This window comes from Mycteria americana, chromosome 2, assembly GCF_035582795.1.
Source record: "Mycteria americana isolate JAX WOST 10 ecotype Jacksonville Zoo and Gardens chromosome 2, USCA_MyAme_1.0, whole genome shotgun sequence".
NCBI lineage: Eukaryota > Metazoa > Chordata > Aves > Ciconiiformes > Ciconiidae > Mycteria > Mycteria americana.
The window spans coordinates 76,860,566-76,876,811 of record NC_134366.1 but is presented as its reverse complement, the minus strand read 5'-3'; the positions used below and the strand labels follow the sequence as shown (position 1 = coordinate 76,876,811).

The 16,246-nt window shown below is 43.3% G+C and overlaps 1 protein-coding gene across 1 annotated transcript; it reads right to left on the bottom strand.

Annotated features, from left to right (window-relative positions):
- Window positions 1-78: 78 nt before the first annotated feature.
- On the bottom strand, window positions 79-8,801 carry FAM8A1 (family with sequence similarity 8 member A1). The gene is made up of 5 exons (XM_075493829.1): window positions 8,197-8,801; window positions 4,443-4,563; window positions 2,039-2,162; window positions 1,680-1,819; window positions 79-1,341 (listed from the first exon to the last, which is right to left on the bottom strand). The coding sequence occupies exons 1-5, from the start codon at window positions 8,774-8,776 to the stop codon at window positions 1,197-1,199; spliced, it is 1,110 nt and encodes a 369-aa protein (XP_075349944.1). The 5' UTR covers window positions 8,777-8,801; the 3' UTR covers window positions 79-1,196.
- Window positions 8,802-16,246: the final 7,445 nt, after the last annotated feature.

Here is a 16,246-nt window from a genome sequence, read left to right as displayed (position 1 = left end):
GTAAGAACTTCAGCCACAGAGTGGCATAGTTACGCCTAAGGGAAGAACACACAAAAACAAGGCTCTAGAAGAATTCCAAACTCTTACTCGAATTTTAATAAAACATTAACATTGTTGCTTATATTCCTTTCCCAAGATACTAATAACATGAGAATAAACAGATTATCAAAGCTATGTAATCATGCAAAATATTAGGCTTCTTTATTCAGTATTTAAGTTATTCTGAATATACAAACAATTAGCCAGAATTATAAAGTGAAAATAACCAGTATTTTTACTCCTGTAGATTTACACCCATAACACATTTCAGTTACTGTTTTCTGCATGCTCCTGAAACACATTCAGTTGTTTTGCTTGGTATTGTATGCAAGAAATAGACAAGTGCTTTCACTCCAAACAGAAGCAAAAAAGTTACCTTTCATTAGCATGATCTGTACTGTTCACAGCTCCAAAATTATTTACACACACCAACTCACTGACACTGCAGTGTAACATACCCTTCCCAGAGAAAAAGCAGCTATTATTTCACCTCTTTATTAGCTTTGACATGGAATAAGTGACAGTGCTCAAGACAGTCATGCAAAAAACTTTTCACATCAATGTTCTGATAAAATACTTAAAGAGGTGAGGGAATATGACCTGTGAAGCAATAATAAGGGCCATGACGAACACTGCTCATCTCTTTCTACACACATGGCAATTTAATTAGCATGATTTGCCTTACTGTCTAATACTGCAGTTCTCTTCCCCGCAGAGTATCATACGACTTAGGCAACTGCTTGGAAAACAACTTGATTTTCTAGTTACCTGCCAACATCCAAAACTGTAGGAGCGACATTTCTTTTAAGGTGGAGTATTTCTAGGTGTCTGCTTTCCACAGACGGACGAACAGAACAGCTCCTTTCTGCAGCTAATACAGCCACTTCCTTTCTCATCCATCGGAGGTTAATACTTCCAGATTCAATATGTATTGTTTCTCCCAAACTTCTTTGGCATTTATGAAAACTCCAATACTTTGAAGGTAGCTGCTGGCATCATACCGGAGTAAAACATTTTCTTTAGCTTCTGAATCAGTTCCCACTTCATTTGGGCAAAAGATTCTGCTAGACACCTCAATTTCAGTTTTGGGGTAGGTCTTTGTTCACTGGGGGTGGGAGGGGATGTTAAAACCAGTCTGGAAATCTCATCTTTTAGTATCATCTGACTCCATTTCTTCTTACCACAATAGTCCCTGCTACAATATCATAGGCTGTTCTGTTATGCTGGAAAAACAGCAGTGTAATGAATGCAGGAAAAAACGAAGCAATAGAAAAATTCTTGATCAAAGCTCGTATTGTGGACCTGAAATAAGAATAAAACATGCAGTGCCTTATTTTCACTGTTCTGCTTCTATCAGGAAGTAGTTTATTTTCAAGTTTAGTGCCTCAGTTTTGCACAGCACCAAAAAAAAAAAAAAAAAATCAATCTCCAGGGTTCAGAGATTATTTTATCAGCTAACCTGAAAAATATTCACGATTGAGTAATTGCTATTTTATTCTTAGATCACAGAATCTAACAATAGCTCTTGCAATCTAATTATTGCAAAGGCCACTAATAAAGAAATGGTGTATCTCCTTCCAAATCGCATGCCTTCCACACTATTAACCTGAAAGCAACGTGACTGAGCTAAGAGCACTTACGTTGTCATACTGACATTAGAAGATGGAATGACTAACACACGGCTGGGCGCAATAAGTACAGATGTATCACACGTCACAACTCGCAGTCCAAGCAAGAATTTCCCTGGGGTTGCTCCACCTGCTCCCCAAATACAGATTATCTGTAAAAGAAAACTTGTTTCAATTCCGCACACCATGTTGTTGCCTGGTCTAGCAAACTTGGTTTTCATCAAACTGTGCGAATGTCATAAGCTTCAACATAATCCAAAATACGGTAAAGGGGATTTACTTTGTAAGCCAATGGTGATGGAATTTTTTTCAACATTTATTCAACAACTGACAACTATTAATTATAGAAGTTAATATTTAGGAGTAGTTACCTCATAGAAGCAGACTAACAACCTGTAGATGAGAGCTACTATCATCATTTTCTGCAAATCTTCCATGGACGTATCTTCATCTATTTCTTCTATTATGTAATGCATGGCAAATTTGGAGATGTCCCTGTACAAAACAAGACTGAACTTTAAAACCATCTTTCTTCCAATACCAGTGTTACCTCTTTAATACCAGAATTCATTCCTTCAGTTCTGGTATTAGTAAAAGAACAAAAGCTCCTTGGCTTCTCTGGTACTGAACACACCATTAAAATTCAGAACACTAGTTTTCCTTCTGAGTTGCTGCCTAGCTTGTTTTGTCTTTTTCATTAAGAAAAGATCATTCTTTATTACCACTTTTGCACAATGGTGTCCCTGGGTAGTGAGCTGCAGAATTGTTCTGAAAATTCTCACACTTCTTGGGAGGCAGACAAGAGATTCTGCGTGTGATCATCTGACTCTGTATAAATGGAAGGCATCCAAGTCTCTCCCTTACAGGAACTCAAGGAAGAAGAAAAGGCGGCACTCTCCTCTATAAATGCAAGGGAGAAGTTGCAAGTCTCCCTAAGCAAGCAAGGGAGACCTATCCTTTGCATGATCAGGGCTCCTCACTCTCGGTAGTCTTTACTGCTCACCATACTCTTCTAGAGGCAGGCACCTTGGCACGCCAGAGGAAGTTTTTAGCTTAAAGCAACTGAAACCTTCAGTTGTTTACCCTAACAAAGCTACACAAAGCATCAATTTGGAGTCCGTTGCATATTTTCACAAGCTAAACTCTACAGGTTTAACACTCTTCTCTGATGCTTGGAATGGGCATATTTGCAACATGTATTTAGGCAAGGACTTTTCACTCGCGCATCTAGGTGAGAATTACTACTCACATAGAAATGTGCAGGCCCACTTCAAAACAGTCCATCTATATTTGTACTACTTGCCCCCCTCTTTATTCAGACTTAAGGATTGAAAAACATAAGGAATTAAGAAAACAGCATGGCACAACCTGCATTTCCCTTCAATACAACCTTGGCCTGAAGTCTCTATCCTGAGCCTGCAAGGGCGTATTTTTTTCATGACAACTCCTCACCCTAACCTCAAGCACACCACATCTCACAAGCGAAAAAGAAAACCCAGAATGTTTCTCTGAAGTTACTTGTAAGCAACTTCTTGGCGCTTGCAAAAGTAGTAATATTTAATATACTGTAAATTAATTGAAAAAGATTCCCTCTCTTTCCATCACCTTCACTATTTTACCAAAGCAATATACATATAGTTGTTCCCCATCTTTCCAGTACTTCATTTTGTAGCATTCTCAGCCTACTAAAAACAAGATGGAAATACAAGCTGTCAGATTAGAGTTGGAGGTTTTGGCAACTAAACAGAACTGAGTTCAGCATTTTAATTGCACGCTTCTCTGAACAAAAAACACTGATCATTTACATTGACATATTTATTGTTTTGGATTTGACTCTCTTCCACACACCTTTCAAGCAGCAGTTTAAGGTGTCTGAAAGATGTTATCTGCATAGCACCAGTTTACAGTCAGTCAACATTTGGAAGGTGCTTTAGCAGAAAACTTGGATTCTGAAGTGTGTTTGTACAGTAATGGAATTCCTGACTACAGCAAGCTCTCATCGCCTAATCAGATCAAAATATTTGATTACACCAACCCAAAGCAGAGGACCTAAACGAGCTACAGAATAAGATACCTACAGTTAAAGAGGCAGATAAAAAAGAAACAGTCTTTGAAGTAAATTATTACACCTGAGTATAAGAATGTGAAATGAAGGGTCTTTCAGTGTAGTGTATAGTTGATACACACAATGCTTAATTATACTTTTTTAGAAACCCAACTCATGCCCAGTAAAGACTGCAGCATGGTAGCATTCCTAGCAATCAGGCTGTATTTTAAAACTACATACGTATCTGACATGCGGGATCTGAAATTTTTTTTGTTGTGGGTTAGTGTTGTTTCGGTCACAAATCTAAAACACAGCACCATAGGAGACGCTAGGAAGAAAATTAACTCCATCCCAGCCAGATCCAGTGCATTTTTAAGGGCTGTTTGAAAAACAAATTTATCTGTCAATGTTTTTTCTTTGACATTTTTAGAGGACTTTTAAAAAATCTTGCTATTGCCTCCCAAAAATAAGACTGCAAGTCTAATCTATCCTTAGTAAGGAGTTTGTGAGCCTGTGAAGACACCTGTACAAATTCTTTGTTTCCATCAGCTGACCCAAAACCAGAAAGTGTTTAAAAGGAGGTTAACCGAGTGGTGCTTCTTCCTCAACTTTTGACAGTTACTAAGTGCCATCATATGTATAAGCGTACCATATATAGGTCATGACACCTCAAAGAGCATGAAGAGCTTAAAGCTGTATGTAATAAGGCTTTAAATTGTTCAACTTACTTTATTCCACTGAGGTGCATAATACTTAAAACAATGGTTGCCTTTATGAAGAACAGAATAAAAAAATCCACCATCTCTGCTATGAACCTGTGTGCCAGCGAAGGGATGATGAACTCCCGACCTGTAACAGAAACAGTTAACATTACCCAGATTTTACTGCACTAACACAAAGTTAACGCTATCATTTAAAGAACTTTTTCACGTTAACCTCACTGCAAGAACATTATCAAGGCCTTGATCTCAGCTCACATCTTCTTCGAGAAAACTTCTAAAAGTGTACAAATAAAAAATGATCGAACTGTTTAAATTGAATTAAAGAACCTTCTTAAATTAAATCAAATTCTTTCAGAACTCCAAGTCCCCTCATACTTAGGATTACAGACAAAATCCCACCCTGCTAAAGAACCAGAGAACACTGAAGATGCATCAATTTTTGTTTTCTTTTGTTTAGAACAGCTTCATAGAGACAGATTTCAGTAAATCTGGGAGTTTAGATAAAAGGAAAATTAGATCTTAGAACTACCATGACTTTTCTATCGCTCAGCAGCAAGGCTTCCATATGTACGAAGTACCAGCTCTCTAAAAGTAAAACACAGCCTATTTTGTCTCAAGTCAGACCCAGAAACAGGAGGGGATGAAAATACTAGTCATACCTGGCATAAACGTTCCCATAGACATCTTATTGTAACAAAACACAGCATGCTGCCCTACCATGAGCCAGAAAATGTAACACATTGCTTCTATTTCATTTGGCCAAGTGCAAATGGGGGCAAAATAAGTAGTCACAGTTACAAGTTTTTGTTGCTAACACTACCTCAGATGATTAAAGCAAAGAAAATACAAAAGAGTATCTTAGAACGTTTCCATGGAACAGTGTTGCAAGATAATTTCATCTGAACCCATCTACCCCTCTGTATTTCCCAAACAACAAACATGACTACTCACATGAAACCAGCAAGGACTCAAAACTCACATGAAACCAGCAACGCATCAAAACTTCATTTAGAAATACCCAAGTACTACTAGATTTAACTTGTGGAAAATAGTCACTGTGTTTGTTAGTGTTTCTGAGAACGCCAACCCCCACGCACACGGAAAAGAGAAAAAGAAAGGGGAAAGAGAACCATTCTTCTCTCCAATCTCAAAAAATATCATCAAATTTCTCTTAGAATAAGCCTCCACAGTTCAACTGCTGAGACTGACAATGCCAGGCCTGGCCTCACAAGCTATGCAAGCGAAGCTGAAAGCCCACGGCACTTGGGCATTTTTTAAATGGGGTAAGTATAATTAAGCAGCCATTAGGTAAGAGCAAGTTCTTATTTAACATACCTCAGTTTAGATTTCTTTATTTCATACCTGTTTCACTGATAACTCTGCATTGATACTATTGAGTAGCATGACTGTTATGTAAATAATATGAAAATGGATGCAATTCTCATTGTCAAAGCATGTCCAAGTTGTCAACTAAATTCTAATTAAAGATTCTTCAACTAAGGCAGAAGGGACCATAGCCAGTCTCCCCAATCCCGGCTTGTGCATACAGCGCCAGATAAAAGCATTCATTTGCTCTGTTAAAAGGAATACATTCGCTGAAGTTAGTGGCACAGTTTCATTTGAATATATTAGACTCAATGACTGAAAAAGGAAGAAGCTAAGTGGGGCTAAGAAAATAAGTATTCAAGTTATGTTAAACCCCTTTATATTAAGAAACCTTGGCAACCCTTAGACTGACAGTTTTCTATTGCAGTGATTTGAGATGTTCCTCATATCAGAAATCCACTATTTTGCCAGGGGTTCCTATTTGTATGGCAGGGACAGCCGAATGCAACATGCATCCATCTCAGCTCAAAGTCTAGGATCTTACATTAAGCTAGTAATAAAGATGGGTTTGCACCAGTCAGCCAGGCAGAGCAGCTGAGGCTTGGACATACTTTTTGCTCTACTGTTCCCAGCAGAAGAGCAGTAATCTCCTGCAGTAAGGCAGGGAGGGGTGAGGGGGGGGAAGTATCTTAAATCATGATGACCATCCACAAAAAGAATGCTACTACCCAGAGTGCTGTTAATACTGGTGCTCTGGCACACACCTGCAGGCAGATTGAACTGGAAGAGGCAGTTACCAATTCCGTTTTTTGACATCCCCGTTTAAAATCTGCAACATTAACATAAGCTGTCACTTATTTCAGCTTATGTAAGCACACTGGGCTGTAAACTGCAGTGGCGTAGGGACAGATACATGGCCTGCCCTGCCAAGCCTGCTGTCTGGGCAATAATCTGCAGCAGAAGAGAAGGAGCCGCAATCGCTTTAGCTGTTCCAAATAAATCCATTTGCAATCTGGAGCCAAAGCACCGGCACAACGCTCTGTCTTTGTAATTGTACTGTATCACTGTATCACATACAGAGTTCCCTTAAGAAGGCCAGGTGTTGCAACAGTATTTAGCATTCAGAATAACCATGTTCAGTGGTATCAAGTGCTATTCGTGCCATAAATTACCTTTAACATATGGAATTAGTTCTTGAAGAGCTAGGTAAAAATCCAAGAATCATTTCAGTCTAGCCTTTGTTCATATCCTCTTTTTCAATGACTGGCAGTATCTGTTTATAAGCAATCCATAACTCAGAATCAGGGCACAATTAAAGGAAACACTACTTTATATTACAACCTTGTTTAAACAACATCTGCTCAAAACCACAACAAAGAAGCAAGTTCAGAAGCTACATTCCCTTCCCTTCAAAATGAAGAAAAAGCAGCTAAAAACGCTCTCCCCTCACACCCAGCCACTAAGCTTATAAATTATATTACAGATCAGTAATGCTGTACTTTGCCCTGCAGAAAGAACAGAAATCTGGCTTTTCTCCAAAGTCCTTTAGCAGTGTTCTGCTCCACAGTTTTCTACCATTACTCAAGGTGCTACCAAACATTCAGGGAATGACATCTAGGCGCTCCTCAACTTGTTAAGAAATATTTGTGTGCTCCATGTTTTAACTCCAATGTGATCAGAGCAAGTTTGTCTTCCTCTCGAACAAATATAAACAGAAGCACTGCTATGCAGTATCTTCAACATTTATAGCCCTAACAGACTTTTGTTTATCTCAGGTCCTGCCGCTGGCTTGTTGAATGTAAGCCTGTTTTTACTTCTCTGCTTCAATTTCATTAAATGCTGTTACTTGAGCACCAAGAGTTCACTAAAACTGATAAAGTTACTTTAGATTTCATCATCCAAATGGGCCACTTGTGAAGCTAGATGCATTACAAGCCTGTTACCACAAGAGTAAGTTTCACTGGAGAAAAACTCCTTCCTATACATGAAATCATCTTACAAGCATAAAGTTATAAGCTGTACAAACAAGTCAAGCCTCTCAAACCTGCTTATGGATTAAGTTCTAGATTTACACACTTGCTATTTGGGCTGTCACCTTTCACAAGGCACGGCTACACGCCCGGGTCTGCAGCCCACAGAAGTGCAGCGACCCCCAACGTTGCAAAACCCCCAGCTTCCTTCTCGAGATACCCGTTTCCCAGAACTGCGGCGGAGGGGCCCGCGGAGACCGAAGGCGCAGCGGGCAGCCAGCCAGCGGCACCGGCGGGGGCGACGCCTCCGCCCCTGCCCATCCCGCACGGCAGGCGGCGGCTAACCAGGGACTCGGGCGATGCCTACCGCCTGCCCACGGGCGGCAAGGGCCAGGCCGGCCGCCCCCTTTCTCCCCACGCGAAGCGACCGAGACCGGCCCCCGACCCCGCCCGCCCCCACTCACCTGCCGGCCGCCCCGTCTCCCTGGGGGCCCCGCTGCCGCCGGTGCTGCTGGAGGCCGCCCTGGGCAGGGGGGCCAACCTGCCCGCAGCTCCCGGCCAAGCGGGGGCGGGGGCGGCGGCAGCGGCGCGGGGCCCCGGCCCGGCGGTGGCCGTCTGGGCTGGCGCCGGAGCGAAGAGGTAGAACGGGCTGTAGTAGGCGGCGGCGGCCGCCCCCGGCGGCGGGGAAGGAGGGGGCGGCGGCGCGGCGACGCGAGCGGGGCCGGCGGCGCAGGCGGGCGCGGCGGAGGCGGCGGCGGCGGAGGCGGCGAGGAGGGCGGGCAGGCAGCCCTGCCAGCTGAGGTACCCGCAGTACGAGTCCCACAGCCACTGGTGCACGCGCCGCGCGTACTCCGCCGCGCTCAGCGGCTTCGCCCCACCGCCCTCGCCCCCGACGGCCGCCGGAGGGGAGCACGGCGGTGACGACGCAGCGGCGGCCTCCCCTCCGGCGACGCTGTCGCTCCTCTCGCTGTCGCCCGCCGCTGCCGCCCCAGCGCCGCTCCGGCCCGCGCCCGGCTCCGCGCCGGGCTCCGCCATCTCCTCCATCCCCTCTGACACTGAGTGCCTTCCCTCACCGCGCATGCGCTGGGGAGACGCCTCGCCTCTCCCACTTAGCGCGGGGGGGGGGGGGGAGGAGAGAAAGAGGGCAAACACTAGGCGGAGACCCTCGGGCACCCAGCCTGACGAGGAGCGTACCACTCTCCAGCAAAACCCTTTCTGCCGTTGCGCTAGGAAAGAACCAGGCTTCCTTTCTCTCCCCTTCCTCCCCCCCCCCCCCCCGAGAAATGGTGTCGCCTAGCGCCGAGGCAGGGACGCGGTCTGCTCAGGGCGGTTCCAAGCGCTCTCGAGGTAAAAGGAAAGCCCCCACGGTGGGAAGGAGCTAACGCCCCGAACGCGGGGTGCGCGGTACAGGCCGCGCTCCTGAGAGGCCTCCCGGCAGCAGCGTACGCTGAAGGCACGTAACTTTTCCTTAGCATAAACAGCAGGGTTCCCCGCCCCCGGTGCCTCCCGCAGCCGCCGCGGCGGTGTTGCGCCGCCCGGAGGCAGCGCCGGGAGCGGCGATCCCCTCAGCGGGAGCGGCGGCGCTCGGCTCGGCCCGGGCCCGCGCCCCTCCCGGCCGGCGGCCAGGCGCCTCCTGGGAGTAAGTCGTCCTTCTCAGCCAAAGCCCGAGCCCTGGTTTCGTAGCCGGACAGCAGCTGTGAAAGCTGGCCTCCGACCATGGGGTTACTTGCTCTAGCACGTTGTACTATAGTGTGGAAAGGGAGCGTCCATCTTCCGTGCGGATCTTCCTTTCCATAAGGCTTCCCTCCGAATGTTCGTAGCAGGGCCTGCGGGGGGGCAGAGTGTGAACTTGTCTCTCTCAGGTTCCTTCGCTGTCCCTTCAGCTGACTTCTGAATGTGGCCCAGATCACAGATACATTACTCTGAATAGGCTGTGGTAGATGAGGTCGTAAACCCAAGTGAGGAATAAGGCATTGCCTTGCTTCTGAGCAGCTGCAGCTAGACAGTTGTCTGTCTGTCCTTCTGCTTACTGCCACCTGTGATCACAGCTGTTGTTTCTGACCTCTAGCAACTTTCTAAACACTTTCTCTTTGCTAATAGGAAGCAGGTTGAAATTGTTCGGAGAGAGAAAAGTTGTTAAACTGCTCTTTCTCTTGGGTACTTCTACAATTTGGTTTTGTTATCCAAATATTGCTTTCTTTCCATCTCCCCTTTTTCATCTTTTCCCCATCATGTTCATGGTCTTCCTGTGCAAAAACGCTGAACAAAAGAACCAGGACCCCTACAGCAAGTTTAAACACAGTTCACCAAATTAATTTTTAATATTTAAGGTTCCTGTGCACTATTAAGCATCTCAACCAGACCACAAGTTCCGTGTAACACAGATGTTAACACAGCTCTATACTGAATGAACGAGTAATATATACTGTGAACGTGGAGTGTTTCCATTTTTAACACAGCAAATAGCGCAGCTGAAAAAACCAGAAATTTCTCCCTCTCTCTGTTAGACTAAAACAAATACATTATTTTCCCATGTAACCCTAACTCATTTAAAAACTGAGGTAGTTTCTGCAGTGTGAGTCTCTCATATAGACAAGCTGAGGTGAATTGACAAAGTGCTTGGCAAATAACCCATACCACCTTAATTAAATGCAGTTACATTAGGTGCTGACACTAATTATGTAGATATGGTTCTAATTACACTGGCATGTGTTTTGTAATGTAGACCTGGGTGAAATCAATATGGGTAAATGATTTGGGAAACATAGCAAGTTTTAGCATGATTGGGAAGGACAATGAGGAATCAAAGAAAGGAAGGAAGGAAGGAAGGTAGACAATTGTATAGAAGAAAACATGGTCTTAAACCAGCTATTGACTCCTAATAGAAAAACTAGCTTGGAAAACTGACAGTAAAAGTAGCATAACAGAGCTTCTTCCTTTATGATATTTCACTCTTCCTTCATCAGCTACAGTCTATGTCATTTTTTTTAATTGGATTTTCACCACAAACCCTTCAGGACCAAATGGTGTCAGGCCTTTTTTTTGTGTGTGTGTGTATGTGCGGCCACAGGTTTTGCAAGCCGGGTCAGACCTTAAGGTACAATTACAAGATCTCACAGGCTTCCTATAATGCTGCCAGTCACATGTAAATTTTAGGGTCACCAGCAGCACTACACAGGCATAACCAGTTAGAGCTCACTATGCGATTATGCTGGGTACTCAAGGTGACCCAGAACTACTGACAGCAGAGAGAAGGGGAGTAACAGGTAACGGACACAATGTAACATTTCTTCATTCCCAGATTGTTCAGTCGTTAGTTTTTCATTCTTCTGCCTTAAAAAAATAACGTACAAAAATAACCACAAATTCTGCAAGCATTCACGTTGTTCTATTCTGTGATGCATATGATAAAGAGATGCTGTAACAACAGCGCTTGCCAGCGGTGGGGAACTCGCAGCTTAGGCTTTTGGTGACGAAGGGTCTTGTTTCATTGCTGTGTCAGATTACCACACGTGTTGCAGGAGTACTTACAATCTTCTGCAGCACCGATTTCTCCCTACTTTACTTTGCTTTCTCTTGTGAGCAGAGTCAGGGAGATAATCTTGGGTAGTTCATTGTACCAGTTGATGAAAATAAGTGGTTGAATGCCTTGGCAGTTAAATATCCTCTTCTCTAGAAATGAGATTTAGGCAAGAGGAAATGTTTTGAACTAGATCAAAAGAGGCACCTAAAAGCTGTTATTGCAATAGTTAAGGTTTAAGGGGAATCTGGAATCCCATCTTAAGCTCTTTAAGTATAGGTAATGCTGAAAAGGCTGATCTGTCACTCTTGAGTGGGGAATCTTTTTATAGTCAATAGGAAGTAGTAGAGCACTGGTCTGCTGTAAATCTAGCTGTTGTTCAGAGATGTATCTTTGCACATTTCTGATACACATTCTAGCGTATCAAAGGGAGGGTTTTAAACAATTTTTTAAACCAAGGAATTGCTGAAGCATTCATCTGGATATATGAAACTGAAGTTTGATTCCTTCCTTTGCTCTGGGGATGCACATCACATCTCCTGCATCATGCTGAAGTGTTCTAATAATAGGAGTCCTTGGATGAGAGTTGTTGGACATTAATCTCTTGTCATTCCAAAGTGGTTAATTATTGTTGTGCCCAGCAGCCTACATATATTCATGCTATTTGTATCAAGTATGTATGTTCATGTACAGAGTGAAATTAAATGCAAATGGTGGTTAAAAAGATTCTTCATTACTGAAACATACAGACTGAGGCACCAAAGAGTGAGAACTTTACCCCTTGTTGGGGCAAGCAGCCAGGCACAGAACATGAAACTTGAGCCAAAAAACAAATGTATGCATTTACATAAGTATAAAGTAAAACATTATATATTTCAGTGTAGAAAAATGGCACAACTGTCTCCCAAATTAAATCAATTTAGCCTTTCACTCTGAAACTGATCTGTCTCATCCATCTGAGGATTTTGAAGGAGAGATTGGCTCTAAAAGCTATCACAGTCCACTGAGAAGCATTTTCTTTCTAATAGATGCAACTTCAGGTGTAATACAGACAGAAAACAGAATCCTAGTAGTCACAGTTGATAAAAAGGCCATATCAAATCAGCTGGAGGAAAAAAAAGGAACTTTTCTACTTTTATCTTAGGGTACATAGATTTTTAGTGTGGTTGCCTGTTTACCGGTACTGTCTGTTTTGGGAGTTGTGTGTAAATGCTTTTATTTGCCTTTTACCTTGACCTGGTTTGAATGAAGAGTAACCAGAAAACAGCTTTACTCAGGAGTGTGGCACTTGGAAGCCTTACCAGTTACCTAATTCCCTATCACATTCTTTAGTGTTCCCAGAGAGGAAATATGAGTGTGCCTCCGTTGAAGGAGCACTGGAACTAGGGGTTTGGAGAAGAGTCTTTGGTGGTCAGTGGTGATCAGGTAGGGTCCTTGGCATGCAGCAAGACTTAGGGAAGCAGGGTTACGCCTAGAAGGTCACCACTGAGTTTTGGGTGGTGGAGTAGAGAGTGTTCTCTGTTCTTCTACAAAACTTTGGCACCCAAAAAGATTTTTCAGGATTATTTCAACCATAAAGAGGGGGGCAGGTGTTGTTTTCTGGTAGTCAGAATGTTCCTTGTGGAGTGTTATTTATGACTGTTATCTAACGACTGCTTCATATGTCAGGGGCCTGTTCATAGGCACCTTCTGAGGGCAGTAGCTACTGCTGGGCAGTATTTTCACAGCAGTGGGTGCAGATCACCTCCGGCAGGGGAACTGAATCTGTCTTGTATGTTCCTGATAACTGCTCTGCTTGCTAGCATATCGTTTAATCGAGTGAACGTTACCTCCATTTGTCTGTGAAAAAAGTGGCAGCCGCTTCCACATTGTAGGGGAGCCCAGTCGACTAGCACATCAGGAGAGTGCGCTAAGGGTGCATACTGAGTTGAGCCCCTGAAGGATTTCAAACAGACAAATCTTGATCTCTGGGAAAGAAATGTGATGCACAGGTTTATGAACATGCATATAGTACAGTAACATTGAAGGAACTCATGCAGATACAGATACGTTGAGACTCAGAAAACAGTAAGAACAAGAATGGTTTGTCTGGATAATAACTGTGGCACTGGGAAGCCTTAGCAAGTGCCTAATTCCCTAGGACGTTGAAAAAGATTTCTGGTTTTCAAATGCAGACTTAAAATTACTTACCCCTTTATCTTCAATAGCTCTGTTAAATATTACTTTTGAGTTTAATCGGGTATTTTTTTGAAAAGTCCTTTTAATGGAGATATGGTTAGCAGTGTTCAAAAGAACAGAAGAACAAATTAATCATTGGTAACTGATGTTTTTTCTTCTTCCTTGTTCATCTCACTCAAACCTTCTCTTTTTACCAAGAAGATAATTTCAAAATCCAAGTAATCTTCTAATGTTTTTGCAGTGACTTTTAGAGAGTAGATGCATATGATACAGTTTCCCAGTTCTTTGACAAACAGTATACGCGTCCTTCGCAAACACTGTTCTCCAGCATTTTTTCATTAACAGCAAGAGCTTGTGAGGGCCTGAGCCTCAGCTGGTTTCTGCCATCTGGTGGATACATGGGGTCACTACTGCAATACTTCTAATTTCCACTAATTCTTAGTAACCAATATTCTAAATAACTAAGTAAGTATCACAGAATCACAGAAGGGTTAAGGTTGACAGGGACCTCCGGAGGTCATCTGGTCCAACCCCTGCTCAAGCAGGACCACCTAGAGCCGACTGCCCAGGACCATGTCCAGATGGCTTTTGAACGTCTCCAAGGATGGAGGCTCCACCACCTCTCTGGGCAACCTGTGCCAGTGCTCGGTCACTTGCACAATGAAAAAGCGTTTCCTGATCTTCAGAGGGAACCTCCTGTGTTACAGTTTGTGCCCGTTGCCTCTTGTCATGTCACTGGGCACCACTGAGGAGAGCCTGGCTCCGTCCTCTTTGTACCCTCCCTTCAGGTATTTATAGACATTAACAAATCTCCCCTGAGACTTCTCTTCTCCAGGCTGAACAGTCCCAGCTCTCTCAGCCTTTCCTCCTGGGAGAGCTGCTCCAGTCCATCATCTTCGTGGCCCTTCGGTGGACTCTCTCCAGTATGTCTATGCCTCTTTTGTACTGAGGAGCCCAGAACTGGACACAGCACTCCAGGCGTGGCCTCACTAGTGCTGAGTAGAAGGGAAAGATCACCTCCCTCAGCCTGCTGGCAATGCTTCTCCTTATGCAGCCCAGGATACCATCAGCCTTCTTTGCCGCAGGGGCACATCACTGGCTCATGTTCAACTGGGTGTCCATGAGGACCCCCCGGTCCTGTTCTGCCAAGCTGCTCTCCAGTTGGGCAGCCCTCAGTATATACTGGTGCACGGGGTGGTTGTTCCCCAGGTGCAGGACTCTGCAGTTCCCCTTGTTGAACTTCATGAGGTACTTGTACAGAGTACTTCATGAGTACTTTTACAAAGGTTCTATTTAAGAAAGTATGAGATCCATTGAAGCTTTTCATAGGAAAAAAGCTTTTTACATTTGGACACTTAGTAAAAAATCTCCTTCTCTTTTACATGTATTTTACTGGCTGACTGACAGCATCTATACTGGTGAATATTTGACCCATGCAGGTTTATAAAAATGAACTGGCTAATTACACCATACATATTTGTTCCATATAAATATACACACCAAATGCAGCTTTCTGTTTTGACGGTTGCACTGATTTAGAGCATAACCACAATTTTAGTGCAGTGTAGAGCTGAAATCAAGGGGCATATCTTGTGTGATAGCATGCAGTAAAAAGAAATGATCAATAGGACCTTAGGGATGCTCAGCATTTAGCAGTTCACTCCTTGCTGGAGTCAACCGTTAAACACAGATCAAGCTTGCTGCTGAAGACTTGGTGGACACAACTGATCATGGTTGGGATGATTCATAAAATCAGCATTCTGCAGCTTGTTGACTATTTCTATCTCAAGATATACTTGATTTTTCAGAAAATGAGTTTTTCTCCTTTAATCGTACACAAATTCATGTAGGGTAAAATCAGAACATTGGATTTATTTTGTTTATTTAGCACTTCTTTGTATTTTTGAAGTTAAAGACAGGTTGCAGGGAAAGAACAGTCCAACTTACTGGAAATGTATGACAAGTATTTTTTATGAGGACCAGAACTGACAAAAGCTGATTATAGATTTTTTTTGTCATGTGGCTAAGAGTACTGGATAAAAGCTATTTGCATATTTAAAAAGTCTGTCTCCTATTTTTCTGGTGTCCATTAATGCATGGACTTGTTAGCCTTTTCTCCAGTTGAAGCCATTACCTTGGGTCTGTCTGTGCAAGGCCTTCTTCCTTATCTTTTAAACCTGTGCCAAAGTTCTCAGGTGTGTTCAGTCAGGCACGCACTGTTAACTGCATAAGACTTCTTCCTGTTAAGAAACCAGTCAAAAAAATGTACTTGGGTCTTGCATGTTGCAGGAACATGAATGTTATGGAGAAGGTCTAGCCACAAGGGAGTTTGCTTTCAAACGTTTAAAAGAAGAATCAGACCAGCCTTCACACAGTTTGTTTTTGAGGGGGGAGTTAAATCACTAGGAGGAACTAAAATAATTTGCCTGTGTAGTGATTCAGAGCTGTCTCACTGCTTTCTGTTTATCATCAAGCATTTGATATTTGTTTTGTGTCATACCTCCAAAGGATTAAGTGGCTTCCTGTTGCTGCATAATGGCTTGATCCCTATTTGATGCTGGATGAAAACAAGAGTCAGTATTTCAGGTCAGAATGCTCCAGAATGAGATTATTTTATGGAACAAATTATGATTATGATTTAACGATTAAACAATCCTTCAACAATCCTTTTATCATGACAAGTATGTGATGCCCATTTTTCAGATATGGAGCACATCTAGGTGAAATATGGAGTGGACCGCTTGTGGTTTGTTAACACAGGAGGGACACATCCAGAGCCATACAGGGAAACAATGGGAAAAGCTAAAATTAGAAGG